At 47.3% G+C, this 23,314-nt stretch overlaps 1 protein-coding gene and 1 long non-coding RNA gene across 2 annotated transcripts in view; both read right to left on the bottom strand.

Moving 5' to 3' along the window:
* The window catches only part of LOC144603241 (uncharacterized), a 478,910-nt gene that overhangs the window by 410,698 nt on the left and 44,898 nt on the right, over positions 1–23,314 (bottom strand). The gene's annotated exons all lie outside the window — the stretch shown is intronic.
* The window catches only part of LOC144602568 (uncharacterized), a 55,603-nt gene that overhangs the window by 24,351 nt on the left and 7,938 nt on the right, over positions 1–23,314 (bottom strand). The window contains 6 exon segments of the mRNA XM_078415697.1: positions 7,111–7,465; positions 7,467–7,608; positions 9,516–9,631; positions 10,847–10,869; positions 13,742–13,975; positions 19,559–19,654. Coding sequence (XP_078271823.1) covers positions 7,111–7,465; positions 7,467–7,608; positions 9,516–9,631; positions 10,847–10,869; positions 13,742–13,975; positions 19,559–19,654 — 966 coding nt within the window.

Genomic DNA, 23,314 nt, shown 5'->3' with positions numbered 1-23,314 from the left:
TACCCCCTCACTCCGCTATCCTTAAGAGCTCTATCCAGCTCTCTCTTGAAAGCATCCAACGAACTGGCCTCCACTGCCTTCTGAGGCACAGAATTCCACACCTTCACCACTCTCTGACTGAAAAAGTTCTTCCTCATCTCCGTTCTAAATGGCCTACCCCTTAATCTTAAACTGTGGCCCCTTGTTCTGGACTCCCCCAACATTGGGAACATGTTTCCTGCCTCTAATGTGTCCAATCCCCTAATTATCTTATATGTTTCAATAAGATCCCCCCTCATCCTTCTAAATTCCAGTGTATACAAGCCCAATTGGGGAGAATAAAATGAGATCAGTGTAAATGATTGGTACAGATTCAGTAAATCGCTGGAGACACAAGCTGGAGCGAAATACAAAGTGCTGGAGGAACTCAGGCAGATGTTTTGGGTCGGAATATTTCTTCCGACTTATTACTGTAGTGGGGGTGGGGGGGGGGGAGCTGAAATAAGAGAGAGGTGGGGACAGGGCAAGGCCTGGCAAGTGATAGGTGGATACAGGTGAGTGTGATGGGGGGGGGGGGGGGGGTGTAGATGGGCAGATGGGTGGACAAAGGCAGGAGATGAAAAGTAGACAAAAGGGTGTCAGGGAAAATGAGTAAAGTGTAAAGCCAGAGAGAGGGGTATAGATGGAAGGGGAGAGGGGGAAAGTGGGTCAGGATGGTGGAAGTAATGAATGCACACTGGGAGTGGGGTCACTGGAAATTGAGGGGGGGGCATGGGGGAGGTTACTTAAAACTGGAGAATTTAATGTTCATATTGTTGGGTTTTAAGCTATCAAAATGGAATATGAGGAGCTACTCCTCCAGTTTGTAAATTGCCCCACTCTGGCAATGGAGGAGACCCCAGATGGAAAGGTCAGTTTTGGATTGAAGACAGACACAAAATGCTGGAGTAACTCATCGGGTCAGTTGGCATCTCTGGAGATAAGGAATAGGTGATGTTTCGGGTCGAGGTCTGGTTTGGAATGGGAAGGGGAGTTAAAATAGTTAGTAACTGGGAGATCCAGAAGGCTTTGATGGACCGAGTGCAAGTGTTCAATTAAGGAGTTGTATCATTGTGTGTGTGTGTGTATGTGATTCTGTGTTTGCATTGTTCCATCACTACCCAGTGCACATTAAGGCCAGACTCCCCTTGGGCCTCGAGAGATTCGGGGCAGATAGGCTGCTCGACCCACAGAAATTTACAAAAGCCCAGCACACAGATGAAAGCAGAGACATTTTCTTAAGATTTAAAGAGATTCGGGATGTCACCAAATACTCTGATAAACCTATACAAAACTCAAAATGCGGAGTAACTCAACAGGTCAGGCAACACCTATGGAGGAAAGAGAGGGGTGATTTTTGGATCGGGACTCTTCATCATTCGCAACCTGAAGCATCATCCATCTATCCACTCGGTCTATAGATGCTGCCTGACCCACTAGACCACTCCAGCACTGTGTGTTTTTCTCCAGGGTCCAGTATCTTTAGTTCCTTGTATCAAAACGTATATATATGCACTGTAGAAATTCTCCTCTGTGCAGTTCCGTTCAGTTTCACCGAGGTACAGTGAATCAGGATACAGTAGATGACATCGTGGCCTGGTCTGGCAATTACAATCCACAGGAACGCAAGGCACAGCAGAGAGTGGTGGAGTCAGGCCAGTCCATCATGGGCACAGCCCTGCCCTCCATGCAACACATCTAACAAAGATGCTACCATCAGGCAGGAGGTACAGATGCCTGAAGTCCCACACCAGTAGATTCAGGAACAGCTACTTTCCTACAACCATCAGGCTCTTGAACTGACAATCAGACCTCCACAATGGAACACAACAGACCATAATTGTACTCCCATGGAGTTGTTTTTCTAATTGTGTTTTGCAATAATGCCTTGTTTTTTTTTGCTTTCCTTTAACTGTTGTGTAGAATGTGTGTAGATTATCTATGATTTATGATTTTGTATGTTGTCTGAGTGTAAGTGATGCAAGCTGTACCTCACTATACTTGTGCATATGACAATAAACTCGACTCAATTCAACTTGATCATGGCTGATGTGCTTGTAAGCTTAATTCCACATTCCTGCCTATACCCATAACTTTTTACCCCTTTATTGAAATGCCTTCAAGCTGCTGCCTCACGGTATTAGAGACCTGGGTTTGATCCTGACCTTGGGAGCTATCTGGGTGGAATGTTGTCACATAGGTTTTCTCTCACATCCAAAGGTGTGCAGTTGTGCAGAATAATTGACCTCTGTGAATTCCAAAGTGGCGCAGCGGTAGACTTCAGAGATACAGTGCGGAAACAGGCCTTTCGGCCCATTGAGTCTAGCACCAGAGATCCGGGTTTGATCGTGGCTACAGGTGCAGTCTGTAGGGAGTTTGTACGTTCTCCCCGTGACCGCGTGAGCTTTCTCCGGGTGCTCCAGTTTCCTCCCACATTCTAAAGGCGGGCAGGTTTGCAGGTTAATTGGCTTCCATAAATATCCCAAGTGTGTCGGATATGAACCTAGGATAAGCGGTGATTGATGATCGGCGTGGAGTATTGCAAGCAGTTCTGGTTGTCCCATTACAGAAGGCATGTGGAGGCTTTAGAAAGGGTGCAGAGGAGGTTTAACAGAATGATATAATAAAGAGGAACTGCAGGTGCTTGTTTATGCTAAAGATAGACACAAGATGCTGGATGACCTGATGTCATGATGCTGCCTGACCCACTGAGTTCCTGCAGCCTAACCTAGTCTAAACTAAACTCATGAAATTTATTTTAAACTCACTTCTTTATTTTTTCGTACGGCCCGCAAAAATGTGCCAAATATATAATGTGGCCCTCATGCTGAAAAGTTTGGAGGCCCCTGATTTGGAAGAAGGAATTAAATATAACATCTCCGAGTTTGTGGAGACACGAAGCTGGGTGGCAGTGTGAGCTGCGAGGATGCTATGAGGCTGCAGGGTGACTTGGATAGTTTGGGTAAGTGGACAGATGCATGGCAGATGCAGTATAATGTGGATATATGTGAGGTTATCCACTTTGCTGGCAAGAACAAGAAGGCAGATTATTATCTGAATGGTGTCAGATTGGAAAAAGGGGAGTTGCAACAAGACCTAGGGTCCTTGTATATCAGTCATTGAAAGTAAACATGCAGGTACAAAAGGCAGTGAAGAAAGCTAATGGCATGTTGGCCTTCATAGCGAAAGGAATTGAGTATAGGAGCACGGAGGTCGTACTACAGTTATACAGGGCCCTGGTGAGACCGCACCTGGTCTCCTAAATTGAGGAAGGCCAATTTTGCTATTGAGGGAGAATCAGAACATCCAGAATCAGTACCCCATTCCTGCTTTCTCCCCATATCCCTTAATTCCATTAGCCTGTAGAGCTATGTCTAACTCTCTCTTGAATACATCCTGTGAATTGGCCTCCACTGCCTTCTGTGGCAGAGAACTTAACAGATTCACAACTCTCTGGGTGAAAAAGCTTTTCCTCATCTCAGTCCTAAATGGCCCACCCTTATTCTTTAAATTGTGACCGCTGGTTCTGGACTCCCCCAACACCGGGAACATTTTTCCTGCATCTAGCCTGTTCAATCCCTTAAAAATGTTGTATGTTTTTATAAGATCCCCTCTCATCCTTCTAAATTCCAGTGAATATAGCAGTACTTAAGAGAGTTTAAGATTGGCACATGGATATGCAGGGATGGAGGGATATGGATCATGTGTAGGCAGTGGAGATTAGCTCATTTTGGTATTTGTTCAGCACAGATATTGTGGGTTAAAGGTCCTCTTCCTGTGCTGTTCTATTGTATGTTCTTGGGGTAGACACCATAGCTTTAAGGTGAGAGGAGAGAAGTTTAAAGGAGGTTTACGTGGCAAGTTTTAGATTTGTTTTGGTTTATTACTGTCACATGTACTGCAGTGAAAAGATTTGTTTTGCAGCTATCCATTCAAAATCGGATAATACTATACATAAACACAACCAATCCAAACCCAGCTACAATAGGTGGAGTGAGGGAAAAGATACAGACTGCAGACGACAGTTTTCAACACTAGCACAACAGTTTCAGAGACAAAGTGCAATGTCTGCAATGGGGTAGAGCAGAATCAGACTGTCCTCTAGCTTACGGCAAGACCATTGAGAAGCCGAATACCAGATGGGAAGGAGCTGTTCCTGAGTCTTGTTTAGCAGAGTGCAGTTCTCAGAATATATTTTTTTACACAAGAGAGCAGTAGGTGTCTGGAGCACACTGGCAGGGGAACCGATGGAAGCAAATACAACAGCAACACTTAGCACACATTTCAAAAGGCACATAAACAGTTAGAGATTTGAGGGGATATAGACGAGGTGCAGGAAGATGTACAGATTAGATCCTCATCGGCACAGACACGGTGAACCGAAGGGCCTGCTGTTGGTTCACACTGAAGATAGACACAAAATGCTGGAGCAACTCAGCGGGACAGGCATCATCTCTGGATAGAAGTAATGGGTGACGATTCGGGTCGAGACGCTTCTTCAAACTTTCAAGACCTGTTGCTGTGTTGTGGGTCCCTTGAAGACAGAAGCAGGGGAATTTATTATGGGGAACAAAGAAATGGCAGACGAGTTAAACCGTTACTTTGGATCTGTCTTCACTGAGGAAGATACACACAATCTCCCAAATGTTCTAGGGGCTGGAGAACCTAGGGTGATGGAGGAACTGAAGGAAATCCACATTAGGCAGGAAATGGTTTTGGGTAGACTGATGGGACTGAAGGCTGATAAATCCCCAGGGCCTGATGGTCTGCATCCCAGAGTACTTAAGGAGGTGGCTCTAGAAATAGTGGAAGCATTGGAGATCATTTTTCAATGTTCTATAGATTCAGGATCAGTTCCTGTGGATTGGAGAATAGCAAATGTTATCCCACTTTTTAAGAAAGGAGGGAGAGAGAAAACGGGTAATTATAGACCAGTTAGTCTGACATCAGTGGTGGGGAAGATGCTGGAGTCAATTATAAAAGACGAAATTGCTGAGCATTTGGATAGCAGTAACGGGATCGTTCCGAGTCAGCATGGATTTACGAAGGGGAAATCATGCTTGACAAATCTACTGGAATTTTTTGAGGATGTAACTAGGAAAATTGACAAGGGAGAGTCAGTGGATGTGGTGTACCTCGACTTTCAGAAAGCCTTCGACAAGGTCCCACATAGGAGATTAGTGGGCAAAATTAGGGCACATGGTATTGGGGGTAGGGTACTGACATGGATAGAAAATTGGTTAACAGACAGAAAGCAAAGAGTGGGGATAAATGGGTCCCTTTCGGAATGGCAGGCAGTGACCAGTGGGGTACCGCAAGGTTCGGTGCTGGGACCCCAGCTATTTACGATATACATTAATGACTTAGACGAAGGGATTAAAAGTACCATTAGCAAATTTGCAGATGATACTAAGTTGGGGGGTAGTGTGAATTGTGAGGAAGATGCAATAAGGCTGCAGGGTGACCTGGACAGGTTGTGTGAGTGGGCGGATACATGGCAGATGCAGTTTAATGTAGATAAGTGTGAGGTTATTCACTTTGGAAGTAAGAATAGAAAGGCAGATTATTATCTGAATGGTGTCAAGTTAGGAGGAGGGGGGGTTCAACGAGATCTGGGTGTCCTAGTGCATCAGTCAATGAAAGGAAGCATGCAGGTTCAGCAGGCAGTGAAGAAAGCCAATGGAATGTTGGCCTTCGTAACAAGAGGAGTTGAGTATAGGAGCAAAGAGGTCCTTCTACAGTTGTACCGGGCCCTGGTGAGACCGCACCTGGAGTACTGTGTGCAGTTTTGGTCTCCAAATTTGAGGAAGGATATTCTTGCTATGGAGGGCGTGCAGCGTAGGTTCACTAGATTAATTCCCGGAATGGCGGGACTGTCGTATGTTGAAAGGCTGGAGCGATTGGGCTTGTATACACTGGAATTTAGAAGGATGAGGGGGGATCTTATTGAAACATATAAGATAATTAGAGGATTGGACACATTAGAGGCAGATAACATGTTCCCAATGTTGGGGGAGTCCAGAACAAGGGGCCACCGTTTGAGAATAAGGGGTAGGCCATTTAGAACGGAGATGAGGAAGAACTTTTTCAGTCAGAGGGTGGTGAAGGTGTGGAATTCTCTGCCTCAGAAGGCAGTGGAGGCCAGTTCGTTGGATGCTTTCAAGAGAGAGCTGGATAGAGCTCTTAAGGATAGCGGAGTGAGGGGGTATGGGGAGAAGGCAGGAACGGGGTACTGATTGATAGTGATCAGCCATGATCGCATTGAATGGCGGTGCTGGCTCGAAGGGCTGAATGGCCTACTCCTGCACCTATTGTCTATTGTCTATTGTCTATTGTCTATTGTTTTGTTCCAGCTTCGATGAAAGGCTGAGCAGTGCAAGACTGGAGGATTCAGCATTGTAGCCATCAGGGGGGATGTGGATGGATGCAGAAAGACACATCATGTCATTTGGCATTCACACTTTATTTAACTTCATAAAAACCATTCTCCCCGCCTGAACAACTCATCCCCCACAAAACAACAAAGTACGAATATTTGTGCTCACAGCAATATCAAACTGGACCTTGGATCCACATGCTTGTTAAACCCCCTACACCCGTGAAAGCTTTTTAAAGCAGTTATCACCGTACAATAGTCTGCACAGGTGAAGTTGGAGGGGCATCTATCTGCAAGCACCACACAGCGCCCAATATGCTTTATCCACACCGTGAGGCAGTGGATCTACCACCTGCACCATTCTGCCGCCCTTATTACCTTTAATGCTTCAAACCAAGGGGCAAGAGTGAACAGGAAAAGCCTTGGGATTATCCATCCCAGGTTGGACCAGCCCTGCGGATACCCTCCCAGGGTGAGTGTCAGTGTCAGGGGGCCAGCCTGAGTGGGCCTCTGCTCCTTGAGACCAGCCCTGTGGACACCCTCCCAGGGTGAGTGTCAGGGGGCCAGCCTGAGTGGGCCGCTGCTCCTTGAGACCAGCCCTGCGGACACCCTCCCAGGGTGAGTGTCAGTGTCAGGGGGCCAGCCTGAGTGGGCCGCTGCTCCTTGAGACCAGCCCTGTGGACACCCTCCCAGGGTGAGTGTCAGTGTCAGGGGGCCAGCCTGAGTGGGCCACTGCTGCCTTCCTTCTTGTTGTGGGGGTTGAAGAGAGGGAGGAGTGTCTGGGTGAACTTGTGGTGCAGGGTGTAGAGGTGGCACAGGCTGTCGGCATCGTAGAACGCCAGGTGCCCCTCCTCGTAGTCCAGGTAGACGCGGACTGTTTGCGGCTTGTGTCGGAGGGGGAGGCTCTGGGGCCCAGGGCCTCCCAGGTTGACCAGGTTGCCGTTGACCATCTCCAGCACCCAGTAGCCGTCCTGCGGCACCAGCGGCCCGGTGATTAGCCGGTCGGCCAACTCGCTGGCCACCCCCAGCACGCAGGCCTGGTTGCCCCCCAGCTCCACGTCCCAGTAGTGCCAGCACGCACAGCCAGTAGTTGAAGCGCTGGGGTGAGAGCGAGCACTCCCGCCGCTTCTCGCCGTCCACCACACTGCGCAGGTCCTCGGACAGGAGCAGCCGGGGGTGAGCTGTCCTGGCGTTCAGCTTCAGGGACTCCCGGGCTGAAAGGCATGAAACAGTCGGTCATTGGAGATTGTTCCCCACTGTGGGGCTCACACAGTTGGCTTCATGGAAGGAAGCAGAGGGCGATGGTGGAAGGTTGCTTTACGGACCGGAGGCCCGTGACTAGTGGGTGCCTCAGGGTTTGGTGCTGGGCCCATTGCTGTTTTGTCATCTCCATCAATAATCTTGATGAGAATGTGCGTGGCACGATTAGCAAGTGAAGATAGACACAAAAAGCTGGATTAACCCAGCGGGACAGGCAGCATCTCTGGAGAGAAGGATGCCTGATGATCGAGAAGGATGAAGTAGGGTCTCAACCCAAAACGTCACCCATTCCTTCTCTCCAGAGATGCTGCCTGTCCTGCTGAGTTACTCCAGCTTTTTGTGTCTATCTTCGGTTTAAACCAGCATTTGCATTTCCTTCCTACACATGATTAGCAAGTGCGCGGATGACACAAAAGTGGACGGTATTGAAGATGGTGAAGATAGTTGTCACAAATTGCAGCAGGATCTTGATCGTTTGGCCAGGTGGGCTGAGGAATGATTTCTGGAATTTAATGTAGAGAAATGTGAGGTATTGCATTTTGACAAGTCTAACATGGGCAGGACCCACACGGTAGGCATGGCTCTGGGGAGTGCTGTAGAACAGAGGGATTTAGGAGTACAGGTACATAGTTCTTTGAAAGTGGCGTCTCACGAAGATAGGGTGGTCAAAACGGCTTTTGGAACATTGGCCTTCATCAATCAGAGTATTGAGTATAGAAGATGGGAGGACATGTTCCAGTTGTATAAGACATTGGTGAGGCCACATTTAGAGTACTGTGTTCAGTTTTAGTCACCATGTTGCAGGAAAGATGTTGCCAAGCTGGAAAGGGTGCACAGATGATTTACAAGGATGTTGCCAAGGGTCAGGGGCCTTAGCTGTAGGGAGATATCAAGCAGGCTAGGACTTTATTCCTTGGATCACAGGAGCATGAGGGGTGATCTTATGGAGGTGCACAAGATCATGAGGGGAATAGATTGGGTAAATGCAATCTTTGCCAAGAGTAGGGGAATCGAGAACCAGACGACATAGGTTTAAGGTGGGGGAGGGGGAAAGATAATAGGAACCTGAGGGGTAACTCTTTTATTTTACACAAAGTGTGGTGGGTATATGGAACAAGCTGCCGGAGAAGGTAATTGAGGCAGGTACTACCAGAATGTTTAAAAGTCATTTGGACAGGTACATGGCTAGGATAGGCTTACAGGGCTATGGGCCAAGCGAGGGCAGGTGGGACTAGAGTGGATGGGGCATGTTGGTCAGTGTGGGCAAGTTAGGCCAAAGGGCCTGTTCCTGTGCTGTACTGTTTTAAGTTCTATGATCAATGATCTATGACCTGAAATATTAACACTCTGTTTCTCTGACTAAATGCTGCTTGGCCTGCTGATTATTTCCATCCTTTTCTGTTTTATATTTTGTAGTCCAGGACAAAGCTTGATTGGTTCCCCATCCACATTGGATTTTACTGGAGTTAACTTGCACTAAACATTATTCACGTTATTCGCTTTATAATGTGTCTGTACACTGTGGATGGCTTGACTGTAATCACGTATTATCTTTCCATTGACTGGTTGGCATGCTAAAACAGCTTTTCATTCTGCCTCGGTACACTTGACAATAAACTAAACTCAAACTCCCTTCATCACCAGTACAAAGTTGCTACAGTGGTCAAGTTTCTGCAGTGGGATTTGTAACCTTCTAAGAGGCATGTGTGGGACCACTGAGTCATCGCACAATATAGCCCCCATGTAATGGATGTATGAGCAGAACATCCCGAACCCTCAGTCTCCCTGCACCGCCCCCCCCCCAACCTCTCACCACCCCCTTTCCCTCCATCCCAACTCTCCAAAAAGCAGGGTCACGTACCTGGCACAAGTGCTTTCAGCTCATCCCAGATTTTAACGTAACGGAAAGGTGTGATGATGGAGTCAGTGTGGAGGTCGGTGGGAAAGTCCGTTGGTGCGATGAATTCCTGTTTGCATCTGGAACGTAGGATTGGAAGCTTGTGCATGTGAAGGAAGCTTTGCAAAGACACAGATACCCACATTTCCCCCGCACCCTTCTGCAATCTGAGCCCTGGAACCAGCAGTGGGCCATCTCTCTCTATGACTTCCCTCTCTCTGATGTAACTTCAGGCAGGCCTGGGCTGCTTACTGTGCCCATTGAAAGTAAAACAAGAAAGGCTTTGAAATGCACCCTGCAGCCAACAATCTTATTTATATTGTCAGACTGCAGTCATTTCCCAGTTCCCCGAGGAAGTCAAGCAGCCAAATTATTTAGAGTGGGGTCCCAACACTGTGATAATGGTGATGGCAAAGGAATAAATATTGGCCAAACCTGTACCTGTCCATCTTACACATGGATAGACACAACAATGTTTAAAAGAGCCATCAAGTAGAGTCACACTCAGAGTATTGAGTAGAGAAGTTGGGAGGTCATGTTGCAGTTGTGCAAGGTGTTGGTGAGGCCACACTAAGAGTATTGTGTTCAGTTTTGGACACCAAGTTTTTGGAAAGATGATGTCAAGCCGGAAAGTGTGCAGAGAAGTTTTACCAGGATGTTGACAGGACTCGGGGGCCTCAGCTATAGGCAGAGGTTGAGCAGGCTGGGACTCTATTCCTTGGAGTACAAGAGTGGATGACTTTATGTAGAAACAAGGAACTGCAGATGCTGGTGTACAGAAAAGGACACAGCGTGCTGGAGTGACTCAGCAGGTCGGGCAGTATCTCTGGAAAACACGGATAGGTGATGTTTTGAGTTGAGACTCTTCGTCCAGCGTTTTTTTATTCCCTGGACCTTTAACTTTCTAGCTGCTTTTTAAAAATAATTCTCCGGACCTTTATATTTACAAATGCACTTTAGATAACTTTACATGTGCTCCAGAGCCATGGTTCATGGGAAGCGAGCAGAAACAGGAGCCCTGCGCACTGAGAATGATCAGCCATGATCACATTGAATGGCGGTGCTGGCTCGAAGGGCCGAATGGCCTCCTCCTGCACCTATTGTCTATTGTCTATAAGTGTGCTCCCCTACAAGTGCCTGCTGAACAATAACTGGGACTGTGACCTGCGATGGGACCAACTCACTCAGGGAAGAGTGAAGCAAAGAACTCCTGGCTCTCAGGGCTGTGAACTCCCTGCACAGCTCCCAACGGTGAACTAATCAGCCACATACAGAAAACCGATGGAGCCACGTACCTGTCCAACAACTGCTTGATGTCCTAAAAAGTAAAAAAAAATTAAAAGGTTTAAATTCTCATGATCCGATCAGTTCATTCACATAAAATTAAGGATGGCGCATTCAATTAAGGGCTGCAAAATGGTAGATTTTCTGCCTTACAGGGCCAGAGACTGGGTTTGATCCTGACTATAGGTGCTGTCTATATGTTGGGTGCAATGGATGTCCCATTGCTATGGGTGCAGTTTATATGTTCTCCCTGTGACCATGTGTTTACATGTTCTCCCTGTGACCATGTGATTATATGTTCTCCCTGTGACCATGTGTTTATATGTTCTCCCTGTGACCATGTGTTTATATGTTCTCCCTGTGACCATGTGTTTGTTCTCCGATTGCTCCGGTTTCCATCCACATCTCAAAGATGTGCAGGTTGGCGGGTTAATTGGCTTCTGTAAATTATCCCTAGTGGGTGGGAAATAACCTGTTTATGGGTGATTGTTGGTTGACGTAGACTCGGTGGGTGGAAAGGCCCATTTCCACACTTCATCTCTAAACTAAAATAAAATAAATTGAGCGCTTTACAACACAAATAAAAAAACTTGTGGTGGGATGCTTCTTCCGAGGGATGATAGAAACAAAATGGTGCAAGATTGTTTTGAGTGATGGGAAGGTGAGGAAAGAGGGGGGGTAATGAATAGCGAGTCATGGCTCAGGTGCAGAGAAGCTGTCAAAGTGGACCTCAGAATGATCAGGGAATTTAGTTAAGGGAAGACAAATATTCCATCTATAAATAAGAATTGCAACTCCTTCAAAAAAATAAAATAGATTAATGGGTGTTGCACTCCGGAACTCAGTCTTGCAAATTAAACGTCACAATATTTAATTAGCTATTAGCCAAAATGGGAGCATGAATTTGTTACACTGGCATAGACCACCTATCCCTTTAGTCTTTTAACTCCACAGTTCCTTGGGTTATTTCCTTATTTAAAAGGAACCTCCAGAAGCTAGGCACAGTCCGATTCACCTCGACTGCTCAGTGAACAGTGGGCTTTGTCTATGGAACTGATGACTAAATCCTGTGCCCTTTATCTTCCCTTTTGCTCCACCTATTGTACTTGAGTTTGACTTGATTGTATATATCTGGTCTGTGAGGATAGCATGCAAAACAAAAGCTTTCCACTGTATCCCGGAACACATGATCCTAAACCAATGTTTAGTTTAGAGATATAGCATGGAATCAGGCAGGAAACCGGGGAAAACCTATGCGTTCACAGGGAGAACATACAATCCACGATCGAACCTGGGTCTCTGGTCCAATGTGATGGGCTGAAGTCATGTGTAGACTAGACTGGACGGTAGATTCCTGCCCAGTCCAGCAAGGTAGATTATAATTCATAGAAATATAGGAGCAGGAATAGTACATTTGATCTTTCAAAACTTTTCCCACCATTTGATCTGATCAAGGGGGGAATCACTGACTTTCCCAGTTTCAATATTTACCCCACATCCACTGATTCTACTACCTCAGAGAAAATACAGATATCCTCGATGAACAAATGTAATGATTTTGTTGCAACTGCATCCTATGGTAGATAACTCGACAGACTCACTACGGTCTTGGGAGAAAAAACTTGCCAAATCTCAGTCTTAAACGCATCACACCTTATCTTTATACTGGCTTCTAGATTTCAGAAATATCCTTCCTGTATCTAACCTTTCCAATCCTGATAAAAGTAGAGTCATAGAGCGATACAGTGTGGAAATAGGCCGTTCGGCCCAACTTGCCCAAACCGGCCAACATGTCCCAGCTACACTACTCCTACCTGCCTGCATTTGGTCCATAACCCTCCAAACTTGTCCTATCCATGCACCCTTCTAACTGTTGGGATAGTCCCAGCCTCAACTACCTCCTCTGGCAGCTCGGTCCATACACCCACCACCCTTTGTGTGAAAAGGTTACCCCTCAGATTCCTATTAAATCTTTTCCCCTTCACCTTAAACCTATGTCATCTGGTCCTCGATTCACCTACTCTGGGCAAGAGACTCTGAAATATACACTCTGTGCATGTGTATGGTACACCTGTGAATTCTGCAGGTTTCTGTGAGGTCCTCCTTCTAAACTATCATGAAATTAAGCCTTCATTCATCAGTCCTGCCATCTCAGGGATCAGGAAAGCTTCACTGAACTCCCTCCATGGCAAGAACATCCTTGACAAGGAGATAAAAAATGTACACAATACTCAATGTGCAATCTTACCAGGACTGTACATAAGACCATAAGACACAGGAGCAGAATTAGGCCATTCAACCCTGAGTCTGGTCTGCCAATCAATCATAGGTGATCTATTTTTCCCTCTCAACCCCATTCTACTGCTATCTCATTGTAATCAATAACGCTCTACTTAATCAATAACCTATAATTTTCTGCCTTAAAAATAACCAATGCCTTGGCCTCTACGGATGTTTGACAATTTCCACAGATTCACCACCCTCTGGCTAAAACAAATACTCCAACTCCATTTTGAAGGTACATCCTTTTATCCCGAGGCTGTGCCCTCTGGTTCTAGACTCTCCCATTACTGGAAATGTCCTTGGAAACAGTCGAAGCAAGACCTCCCTGCTCCTATTCTCAAATCCTCTCGCCATGAGCACAAGAAAATAACAGTCGGAGTTGGCCACTCGGGCCTCAAACCTACCCCACACATTCAATATCATCATGGGTGATCTATGCTGGCCTGAATACCTCTTTTGTGCAGAGGTGCACCAAGAGTGTCTCAAGGTCAATAAAGCACCATTTTGATGCAAGCTCTTTTATCGACTGGCAGAAATTAGGTACCAGAAATGTGAAATAATTAAGAAGAATGGTGAAGGTCCATTGCATGTTCTACACCCGTGGGCTGCCTGCTGCTTCTTACCTGAAGCATCTCCTGGGGCTCCCCGTAGCTCAGTTGCAGCTGCACATCCCGGATGGTTCGCTCGATCGTGCAGGCTTCCTGGCAGATCATCGCCAGGTCCTCTTGCAAGGGCTGAACCGTCCTGCCCACCTCTTCATCGATCTTCGCCTCCAGCTCCCGCTTCCTCACGTCCAGGAATCGGTAGATGCTGGAAAGATCGAACCCGACCTGCTCCTTCAGCAGTCGGCCCTTCTCCTGTGGAGAAACAGCAAGCTCAGTGATTTAGGTTTATTATTGACACCATGTACAGTGAAAGGCTTTGTGTTGCAGGCCATCCACACAGATCAGATATACAATACCAGATATATTAGATATCTCAGTTATACAGTAAACCCTCGCTGTAACGGACCACAGGGAGAGATGGTGTCCATTATTACTAATTGTCCACTTATACCGAATGAGGGGTTTAATACGAACAGTATTTCATATTCTTGCTGTTGAGGGCATGCAGCGTAGGTTTACTGGGTTAATTCCCAGAATGGCGGGATTGTCATATGTTGAAAGACTGGAGCGACTAGGCTTGTATACACTGGAATTTAGAAGGATGAGAGGGGATCTTATCAAAACTTATGATTATTAAGGGGTTGGACACGTTAGAGGCAGGAAACATGTTCCCAATGTTGGGGGAGTCCAGAAACAGGGGCCACAGTTTAAGAATAAGGGGTAGGCCATTTAGAATGAAGATGAGGAAAAACTTTTTCAATCAGAGAGTTGTGAATCTGTGGAATTCGCTGCCTCAGAAGGCAGTGGAGGCCAATTTTCTGAATGCTTTCAAGAGAGAGCTAGATAGACCTCTTTAGGATAGCGGAGTCAGGGGAGAAGGCAGGAACGGGGTACTGATTGAGAATGATCAGCCATGATCACATTGAATGGTGGTGCTGGCTCGAAGGGCCGAATGGCCTCCTCCTGCACCTATTGTCTATTGTCTAATGTCTATTGTCTATAGTACAGCCGATAAACATTCACTCCACAATAAACAGTGAAGGACACACAATGCTGAAGGATGGCCCAGTGGCATCGCAGTGGTTGCTACCTTACAGCGCCAGAGACCAGAGTTCAATCCTGGGTGCTTCCTGTGACAGTGTGGGTTTGCTCCGGGTGCTCGGGTCTCCTCCCGCTTGGCGGAGACGTGCAGGTTTGGGGTTTGGTGGCTTCTGCGGGTTGTGGGGGTTCAGTGGGTCACTGGTTGTGCCGCTGCTCCAGGCCCGGATCTGATCCAGGCCCGGGGCGCTGCTTGAGGCCGTGTGGGTTTCCTCCAGGTGCCCCGGCCCACTGGTTCTATACCACACACCGAACTGTCCCCAGTGTGTGGGGCGGAGCTTGTGTGCCGGAGTGCTCAGTGTCAGGCCCGGGTCCCTGGTGCTGTGGGGCAGGGATCTGCTGGTGGCTCCCACACAGTTGGGCTGCAGGCCCACACATCCTCGCGGCTGAGTGGGGGGGGGGGGGGGGGGTGGAGGGGGGTGAAGGTTGTGGTGTGGGGATCGCAGCACCTGGGAGAGCCCCATGCTGTCACTATGTCTTTGTGTTCACAATGTGGGAGGAGAGAGAACCACTGTGACTGTTCTATCCTACGCACTGTCAATTGTCCCTGGTGTGTCGGGTGGAACGTGTGTATGGGGATCGTTGACTCAGTGTTTCAATGCTGTATCTCGAAACTAAACTAAAATGGATCAAAAACAGCATTCGCTACATCCACCTATTGGCCATTCCTTGAAACAACAAACTCAGTCTGCTTCAAAGTCAGCCTGATGTAACCAAAATTTGTTATAGAGGTCCGTTAAATCAACGGCTTACTGTACTGAATGGTCTCCTCCTATATTTCCCTGAATTATCATTAACACCCAGCTTACTGGACTGGGAAGGAATCTGCCTTCTGTGTCCTGTACGATCCACACGTGACTCCAGCCCATCAGACTGGATTAGCTTTGGGTCTATTACTGTCACGTGTACCAAGATACAGTAGAAAGCTTTGTTTTGTGTGCTATTGTGGCGATCCCTGGTGGTGAGCCACGCGTGGTGCGAACCCTCGGCTCGGGGGGTGAGGTCACGGAACTTGGAATGGGTAGGAGTGGCAGCTGGTAGTGGAGTTCCAGGAGGAGCTGAACTGGTTGGGGGTTTGGGGACCTGTGTGGTGCTTGAGGAATAAAGAAAGCTTTACTTGACACGTGTCCCGCTCCATTGGCTTTGCTTGACACTCATGCCCCACTTCACTATCCAAACAGATCCAATATATAGAAAAGACATTCTGGCCTTCCATCACAGTGAGGAGGTGACTGGAGGAGACTCACTGTGATGGATGTTTCATTTTTTGTTTTGTGTTGGTTTGTGATTGTGTGTGTTATTGCTTATTTTTATTGCTCTTGTTGTTGGACTGTGGGTAACGGAATTTCGTCCCAAAGACTTGTTTTTTTGGATGACAATAAAGGCTATTCTGATTCTGATTCTGATATAGCATACATAGATACAATCAGTTCAAACTCAAGTACAATAGATAGAGCAAGGGAGAAGATACTGTGCAGAATATAGTTCTCACCATTGTCGTGCATCAATGCCTTGGACAAAGTACAATGGGGTCGAGATGACCGATACATTTGACTGGGAATAAACATTGCTGTTACCAAGGCAGAGGAGATGTGAAGTAAATGTGCGTAAATAGGACTACAATGGTCAGCAAAAAGCCTGTTTCTGCACTGTATGACTCCATTACTAAGAAACGTCCCTTCTCACCTCACTTCAGTAATGCAACAAAAGCAGAAGTCCCTCATCACTGCCCTGATCCTCCACAACGTCCTGGCTGATCAACAGTGTCAGAGTCATTACTGCACGGAAACAGGCCCTTCAGCCCAACTCTTCCTGAGACGCCCGCCCTGTCTAAACTAGTCCCATTTGCCTGTGTTTGGACCATCAGTTCCAGTGCTAATTTTCTTCACTCACCCATTGTCCGTGGTTCCTCTAACATGTGGAGGACACAATGTTGCAGCTGGAGGAGCTGCTGCCCCAGAGCACCGGAGACCGGGGTTCAATCCAGGCTTCGGTACTGTCTGTGTGGAGTTTGCACATCCTCCCTGTGACATCGTGGGTTTCATCTGGGTGGGCTGAAAGATGGCAGATGAAGTTTAATGCTGATAAGTGTGAGGTGCTGCATTTTGGTAGGACAAATCAAAATAGGACGTACAGGGTAAATGGTAGGGAATTGAGGAATGCAGTGGAACAGAGGAATCTGGGAATAACTGTGCATTGTTCCCTGAAGGTGGAATCTCATGTGGATAGGGTGGTGAAGAAGGCGTTTGTTATGCTTGCCTTTATAAATCAGAGCATCGAGTATAGAAGTTGGGATGTAATGTTAAAATTGTACAGAGCATTGGTGAGGCCGGATCTGGAGTATGGTGTGCAGTTCTGGTCGCCAAATTATAGGAAGGATGTCGACAAAATGGAGAGGGTACAGAGGAGATTTACTAGAATGTTGCCTGGGTTTCAGCACTTAAGCTACAGAGAGAGGTTGAGCAGGTTGGGTCTTTATTCTTTGGAGCGTAGAAGGTTGAGGGGGGACTTGATAGAGGTTTTTAAAATTTTGAGAGGGACGGACAGAGTTGACATGGGTAGGCTTTTCCCTTTGAGAGTGGGGAAGATTCCAACAAGGGGACATAGCTTCAGAATTGAGGGACAAAAGTTTAGGGGTAACATGAGGGGTAACTTCTTTACTCAGAGGGTGGTGGCTGTATGGAATGGGCTTCCGGTGGAAGTGGTGGAGGCAGGCTCGATTTTATTATTTAAGAGTAAATTGGATAGGTATATGGATAAGAGGGGATTAGAGGGTTATGGTCTGAGTGCAGGTAGATGAGACTAGGTCAGGGAGAGTGGTCGGCGTGGACTGCTAGGGCCGAACGGGCCTGTTTCTGTGCTGTAGTTGTTATATGGTTATATGGTTATATGGTTCCGGTTTCCTCCCACATTCCAAAGATGTCCAGATTTGTAGGTTGATTAGCTTCTGTAACTTGTGTGTAGACTGTGGATGCGAAAGTGAGTTGACATAAAACTACTGTGAAAGCGTGATCAATGGTCCGCATGGACTCGGTGGGCCGAAGGGCCTACTTCCATGCTCTGTCCTTCAATTCAGTTGCATCTAAAAATCTATCCATCTCTTTCTTGGAAATATTACTGCGGTTTCACAGGCCTCTTGGGGACAGAATTCCATAGATTCACTGACCTCTGGGTGAAGAAATCTCTCCAGCCTTTTTACTAATTGGACAACGTCCATTTTCCGACTCTGACCTCTGGTTCCAGACAACCGAGGCAGAGGAAACATCAAATCTGAATCGAGAATGTAAAAAGAGGGAACTCCAAATGCTGGTTTACAAAGACACAGACACAGAGCGCTGGACTAACTCAGCAGGTCAGTCGACTTTGCTGGAGAACATGGTAGGTGACGTTTGGTGTTGGGACCCTTACTCAGACCTCAAGAAGTATCCCAAAAGGGGGCCTGACCCACTGAGTTACTCCAGCACGTTGTGTCTTTTTTTGTGAACCAGCCTCTGCAGTTCCTTGAGTCCCCCGAGGTTCCGGTCTCTCTCATCATTGTATCCCACCCACTGTTATTGTACATCTTTCCCAGACCATGTCCAATACCTGCACTTAATTCCTCTGACACACTTTGTTCAGGCAGGGATATCCATTACCCAGGGAAAGCAGGTGAGGAACCCTTTCGGTCGGGAACTTTCTTCAGACTGACTGTTGTGGGGGGTGGGGAAGAGGATTGGGGGTGGGTAGGGAGTAAAGATGGACGATAGGAGGGGCAGGACAAAGCATGGTAGGTGAACACAGGCAAGGGAGGTTTTCTGATAGGCAGATTATTGGTCAAAGTTCATGTTGTCGGAGCAGAATTAGGCCATTCAGCCCATCAAGTGTATTCTGCCATTCAACCGCGGTTGATCTATCTTTCCCCATTCTCTTGCCTTCTCCCCATAACCCCTGACATCTGTACTAATCAAGAATCTGTCAATCTCGAGCTTAAAAATATCCATTGACTTGGCCTCCACGGCCTTCTGTGGCAATGAATTCCACAGATTCGTCTCCCTCTGACTAAACAAATTCCTCCTCATCTTTCTAAAGCTATGGCCTTTTATTCTGAGGCTATGGCCTCTGATTCCAGACTCTCCCATGGGTGGAAACATCCTCTCCATATCCACTCTACCCAGAGACGAAAACAACTGATGGAATGAGACAAGAGGATTGAAGAGTTGCAAATCGTGAAACCAGAGGAAGGAATGAAAGTGGAGGGAAATAAATTGGTGCGTCTGTGGGGGGGGGGGGGGGGGGGAGAGAAAGGGCGGGTGGGGGGGGGGGGGTGGGTAAAGCAGGCAAAGCGATATCCTTACCATCAAGCCCTGTGAAAATGATGTACACTTCAACAGGACCAGCATGGTGGAGCAGCTGGTAGAGCTGCTGCCTCACAGCAACAGGGACCCGGGTTCAATCCTGACTATGGGTGCTGTCTGTACAGAGTTTGTGCATTCTCCCCACGACCTGCGTGTCTTCTCTCAGGGAGCTCCGGTTTCCTGCCACATTCCAGAGACGTACAAATCTGTAGATTAATTGGCCAGTAAAATTGTAAATTGCCCCTTGTGTGTGCAGGACTGTGTCAGTGTGTGGGGATCGCTGGTCGGCACGGACTCGGTGGGCCGAAGGGCCTGTTTCCCCACTCTATCTCTGAACTGAACTACCTGTAAGTTCAACATGCATAGATCACTTCAAAACTAAACCAGGTGTAAGAAATCGTACCTTGATTTTATAAATCTTTGCTTCTTGTTGGCACTGACTGTGACTTGCTTGCTCCTTTTGGATCTGGAGAACATCTTTGGATTTTTCCAACCTGTCCTGGTGAAAAGGTGCACAGTATTAGTGCAGGCACTGACAGATTACTGAGCAGAATCAGTAAGTCAGCAAAAGGCAACACAAACACTGAAAATGCCACAAAATACACGTCAGGCCAGAGCATTTCCATGGAAGTGGATTAAAGTCTTTAATGTCATAATCTTCAGCCACATCAGGCAGTTTAAAACACATTGCTGCCTCACAGCCCCAGAGACCTGGATTAGATCCTGACCTCTGCTGCTGTCTGATTCAGTTGTTTATTGTCACGTGTACCGAGGGACAGTGAACAGCTTTTGTTGCGTGCTAACCAGTCGGCAGAAAGACAATACATGATTAATGCACTGTCTGTGTGGAGTTTGCACGTCCTCCCTGTGACCATGTTGGTTTCTTCTGGGCGCTGCAGTTTCCTCCCACATCCCTAAAACATGAGGGCTTGTACCTGTTTAATCGACCTCTGTACGTTGCTCCTAGTATGTGGGTGAGTGGCTGAGGAAGTGGGATAACATGGATCTGGTGCAAACGGGTGATCAATAGCTGGGGTGGGCTTAGAGAGGCGAAGAGTCTGTATCCATGGTGTATCTTTCAATGATTTAGTGATTCAACCTCACCAGACAAACTGCAAGCTCAGCAGAACATGAAGTGCTGAAGTAACTCAGCGGGTCAGGCAGCATCAGTGGAGGGAACGGACAGGCGGTCTTCAGGTCTGGACCCTTCTTCAGGCTGAAAACTGTAAGCGTGGGGCGTGTGGACAGTGAGTGCTTCTCATCCTTTCTTCTGGATGTTACTCTCAGCCATCTTTGCTCCAGATATCGAAGGGCAGGAGACAACAGCAGGAGCAGGAGACAACAGCAGGAGACAACAGCAGGAGACAACAGCAGGAGACAACAGCGGGAGACAACAGCAGGAGACAACAGCGGGAGCAGGAGCAGGAGCAGGAGACAACAGCAGGAGACAACAGCAGGAGCAGGAGCAGGAGACAACAGCAGGAGACAACAGCAGGAGCAGGAGACAACAGCAGGAACAGGAGACAACAGCAGGAGCAGGAGCAGGAGACAACAGCAGGAGACAACAGCAGGAGACAACAGCGGGAGCAGGAGACAACAGCAGGAGCAGGAGCAGGGCCAGGACCAGGACCAGGACCAGGAGCAGGAGCAGGAGCAGGAGCAGGAGCAGGAGCAGGCCACTCAGCCCCTTAAGTCCGGCCCACCATTCAGTGGGATCATGGCTGGCTCTGCTGGTCTCAACTATTCTTATTTATCAACGTTATTCACAAAATGCTGGCGTAACTCAGGAGGTCAGGCAGCATCTCAGGAGAGAAGGAATGGGTGACGTTTCGGGTCGAGACCCTTCTTCAGACTTATTTATCAACATTGTCGTTACCCCTCCAATATTTCTCAGAGCTGAAAAAAATCACAGTAATGTTTTCTGGACGGGGTGGTGCTTGAGTTATCAGGAGAGAATGGGAAGTCGATTGACATTTTTCTTTTAAACAAAGTTTATAAAATGATGAGAGACACAAGCAGGGTAGATAGTCAGCATCTTTATCCTTTCAAATATTTTTTCCTTCTCCAACTTAAATACGTCTGATGATCCAGCCTCCACCACCCTCAGGGGCACAGAATTCCAGAGATTCACCACCCTCTGAGACAAGGATGGAACAGTGGCAGTACGATAATTGAATTCTCAATGAAACTCTGAGTCCAATGGCAGCATTTAAAACTTGTTATTTAGGCACGGTGGTTACATGGGATCAGAGTGAAGCTTTCTGACAGGAAACGTTTCTTGATGCGGTTACCAGTTGTACATTACAGAAACAAGGAACTGCAAATGCTGGTTTACAAAAAAAAAGTCACAAAGTGTTGGAGTAACTCAGAAGGTCACACAGCACCTCTGGAGAAGTGACGTTTCGGACCTATATTCAGACTGGACATTAAGTGCTGGATTAACTCAGTGGGTCTGAAGAAGGATCCTGACCTGAAACAACATCTACAATGATTCAATGATACTTTATTGTCACATGTACCGAGGTAGAGTGAGATTCTTCGTTGTTACACACAATCTTTGTTGTGGGGCAACATTGTTGTTTTCACCCAGAAGGGCGGCACGGTGGCGCAGCGGTGGAGTTGTTGCCTGACAGCACTTGCAGCGCCGGAGACCCGGGATCGATCCCGACTACGGGTGCTGTCAGCACAGACTTTGTACGTTCTCCCTGTGACCCGCGTGGGTTTTCTCCGAGATCTTCAGTTTCCTCCCACACTCCAAAGATGTACAGGTATGTAGGTAAATTGGCTTGGTAAATTTTGAAAATTGTCCCTGGTGTGTGTAGGAGAGTGTTGATATGCAGGGATCGCTGGTCGGTGCAGACCCGGTCGGCTGAAGGCCCTGTTTCCGCGCTGTATCTCTAAACAAAACTAAAAGCTAAATCCGGTAAAATCCTACAACAGACTTCACCTTGGCAGTAGACAAAGATACACCACGTTTCTGGCACTGACAAAGTTTCTGGCTTCTCAAGAGATGGTGCCTGACCTACTGATTTACTCCAGCACTTTGTGAGATTTTGTGGGAGGAAACCGGAGATCCCATAGAAAGCCCACGCAGGTCACGGGGAAAACATGCAAACTCCGTACAGAGAACACCCATTGTCAGGATCGAACTCGGGTCTCTGGCGCTGTAAGGCAGCAAATCTAACACTCCTACATTTTTAACGACCTCCATATTTTAGAGACAGCCTTCAATATTTTTGATGGATTAATAAATTTACATTTCTCTAGATATTGGAAACACGTTTGACATGCAAGAAGGGCTGTCTATAGCCTTGCAGGGCTTATCTAAACTTCTCTCAAAGAAATCAACCATTTGTTTGCAACAGCAATAAGCATAAAGATACAATGGAAAATAATAATGGTGATAATGAACAAGACCAAGCCTTAAAGCAATGACGTTGCACAGCCACCCTCTCCACACCCAGTGGGTCTGGACGCGACAGGAATCAGGCAAGACGCCAGGTAAGAATTAACAATAACTTTAATGCAGCATCCGAACATTCACTCTCTTCAGTCACCCGCACGAGTAAACTCTCGCCCCTTCCAGCAAACACCGTACCCCAAGACCCCTCTACAGCCCTGTCCACTCAGTGCCGAGGGGGATGACCCAGGGAGTGGCCTAACCCGCGGGCATCACCACAGTATCACATCACAACCTCACCTCTTCCTCCACCAGCTTTTCCCATTGCCGCCCGTTTATCTCCCTCCTAGGTAGGAAGAGGGATGAGACCCTGCGGAGTGAACACAGGGAGTTAAGCAAAAGGCTAAAGTGTGGGACCTCCAGGGTAGTAATCTCTGGTCTGCTCCCAGTGCCACGTGCCAGTGAGGGCAAGAACGGGAAGATAGGACGTGAATGAGCAGCTGAGGAGTTAGTGCAGGGGGCAGGGATTCAAATGTTTGGACCATTGGGATCTGTTCTGGGGCAGAGTTGACCTGATGAAGAGGGATTAAGTCAAGTCAAGTCAATTTGTATAGCATATTTAAGAACAACCCAGGTTGACCAAAGTGCTGTACATCAGTTCAGGTACTAAGAACGAACATACAATGGCACACAAACATAACAGCACATACATGAACAATTCACAGCGCCCCCTCAGAGGGCCTCAAACGCTAGGGAGTA

This window comes from Rhinoraja longicauda, chromosome 19 (assembly GCF_053455715.1).
Source record: "Rhinoraja longicauda isolate Sanriku21f chromosome 19, sRhiLon1.1, whole genome shotgun sequence".
Classification (NCBI taxonomy): Eukaryota; Metazoa; Chordata; class Chondrichthyes; order Rajiformes; family Arhynchobatidae; genus Rhinoraja; species Rhinoraja longicauda.
Note: the sequence above shows the minus strand (reverse complement) of the source record. Positions and strands in the feature narration are given on the sequence as shown.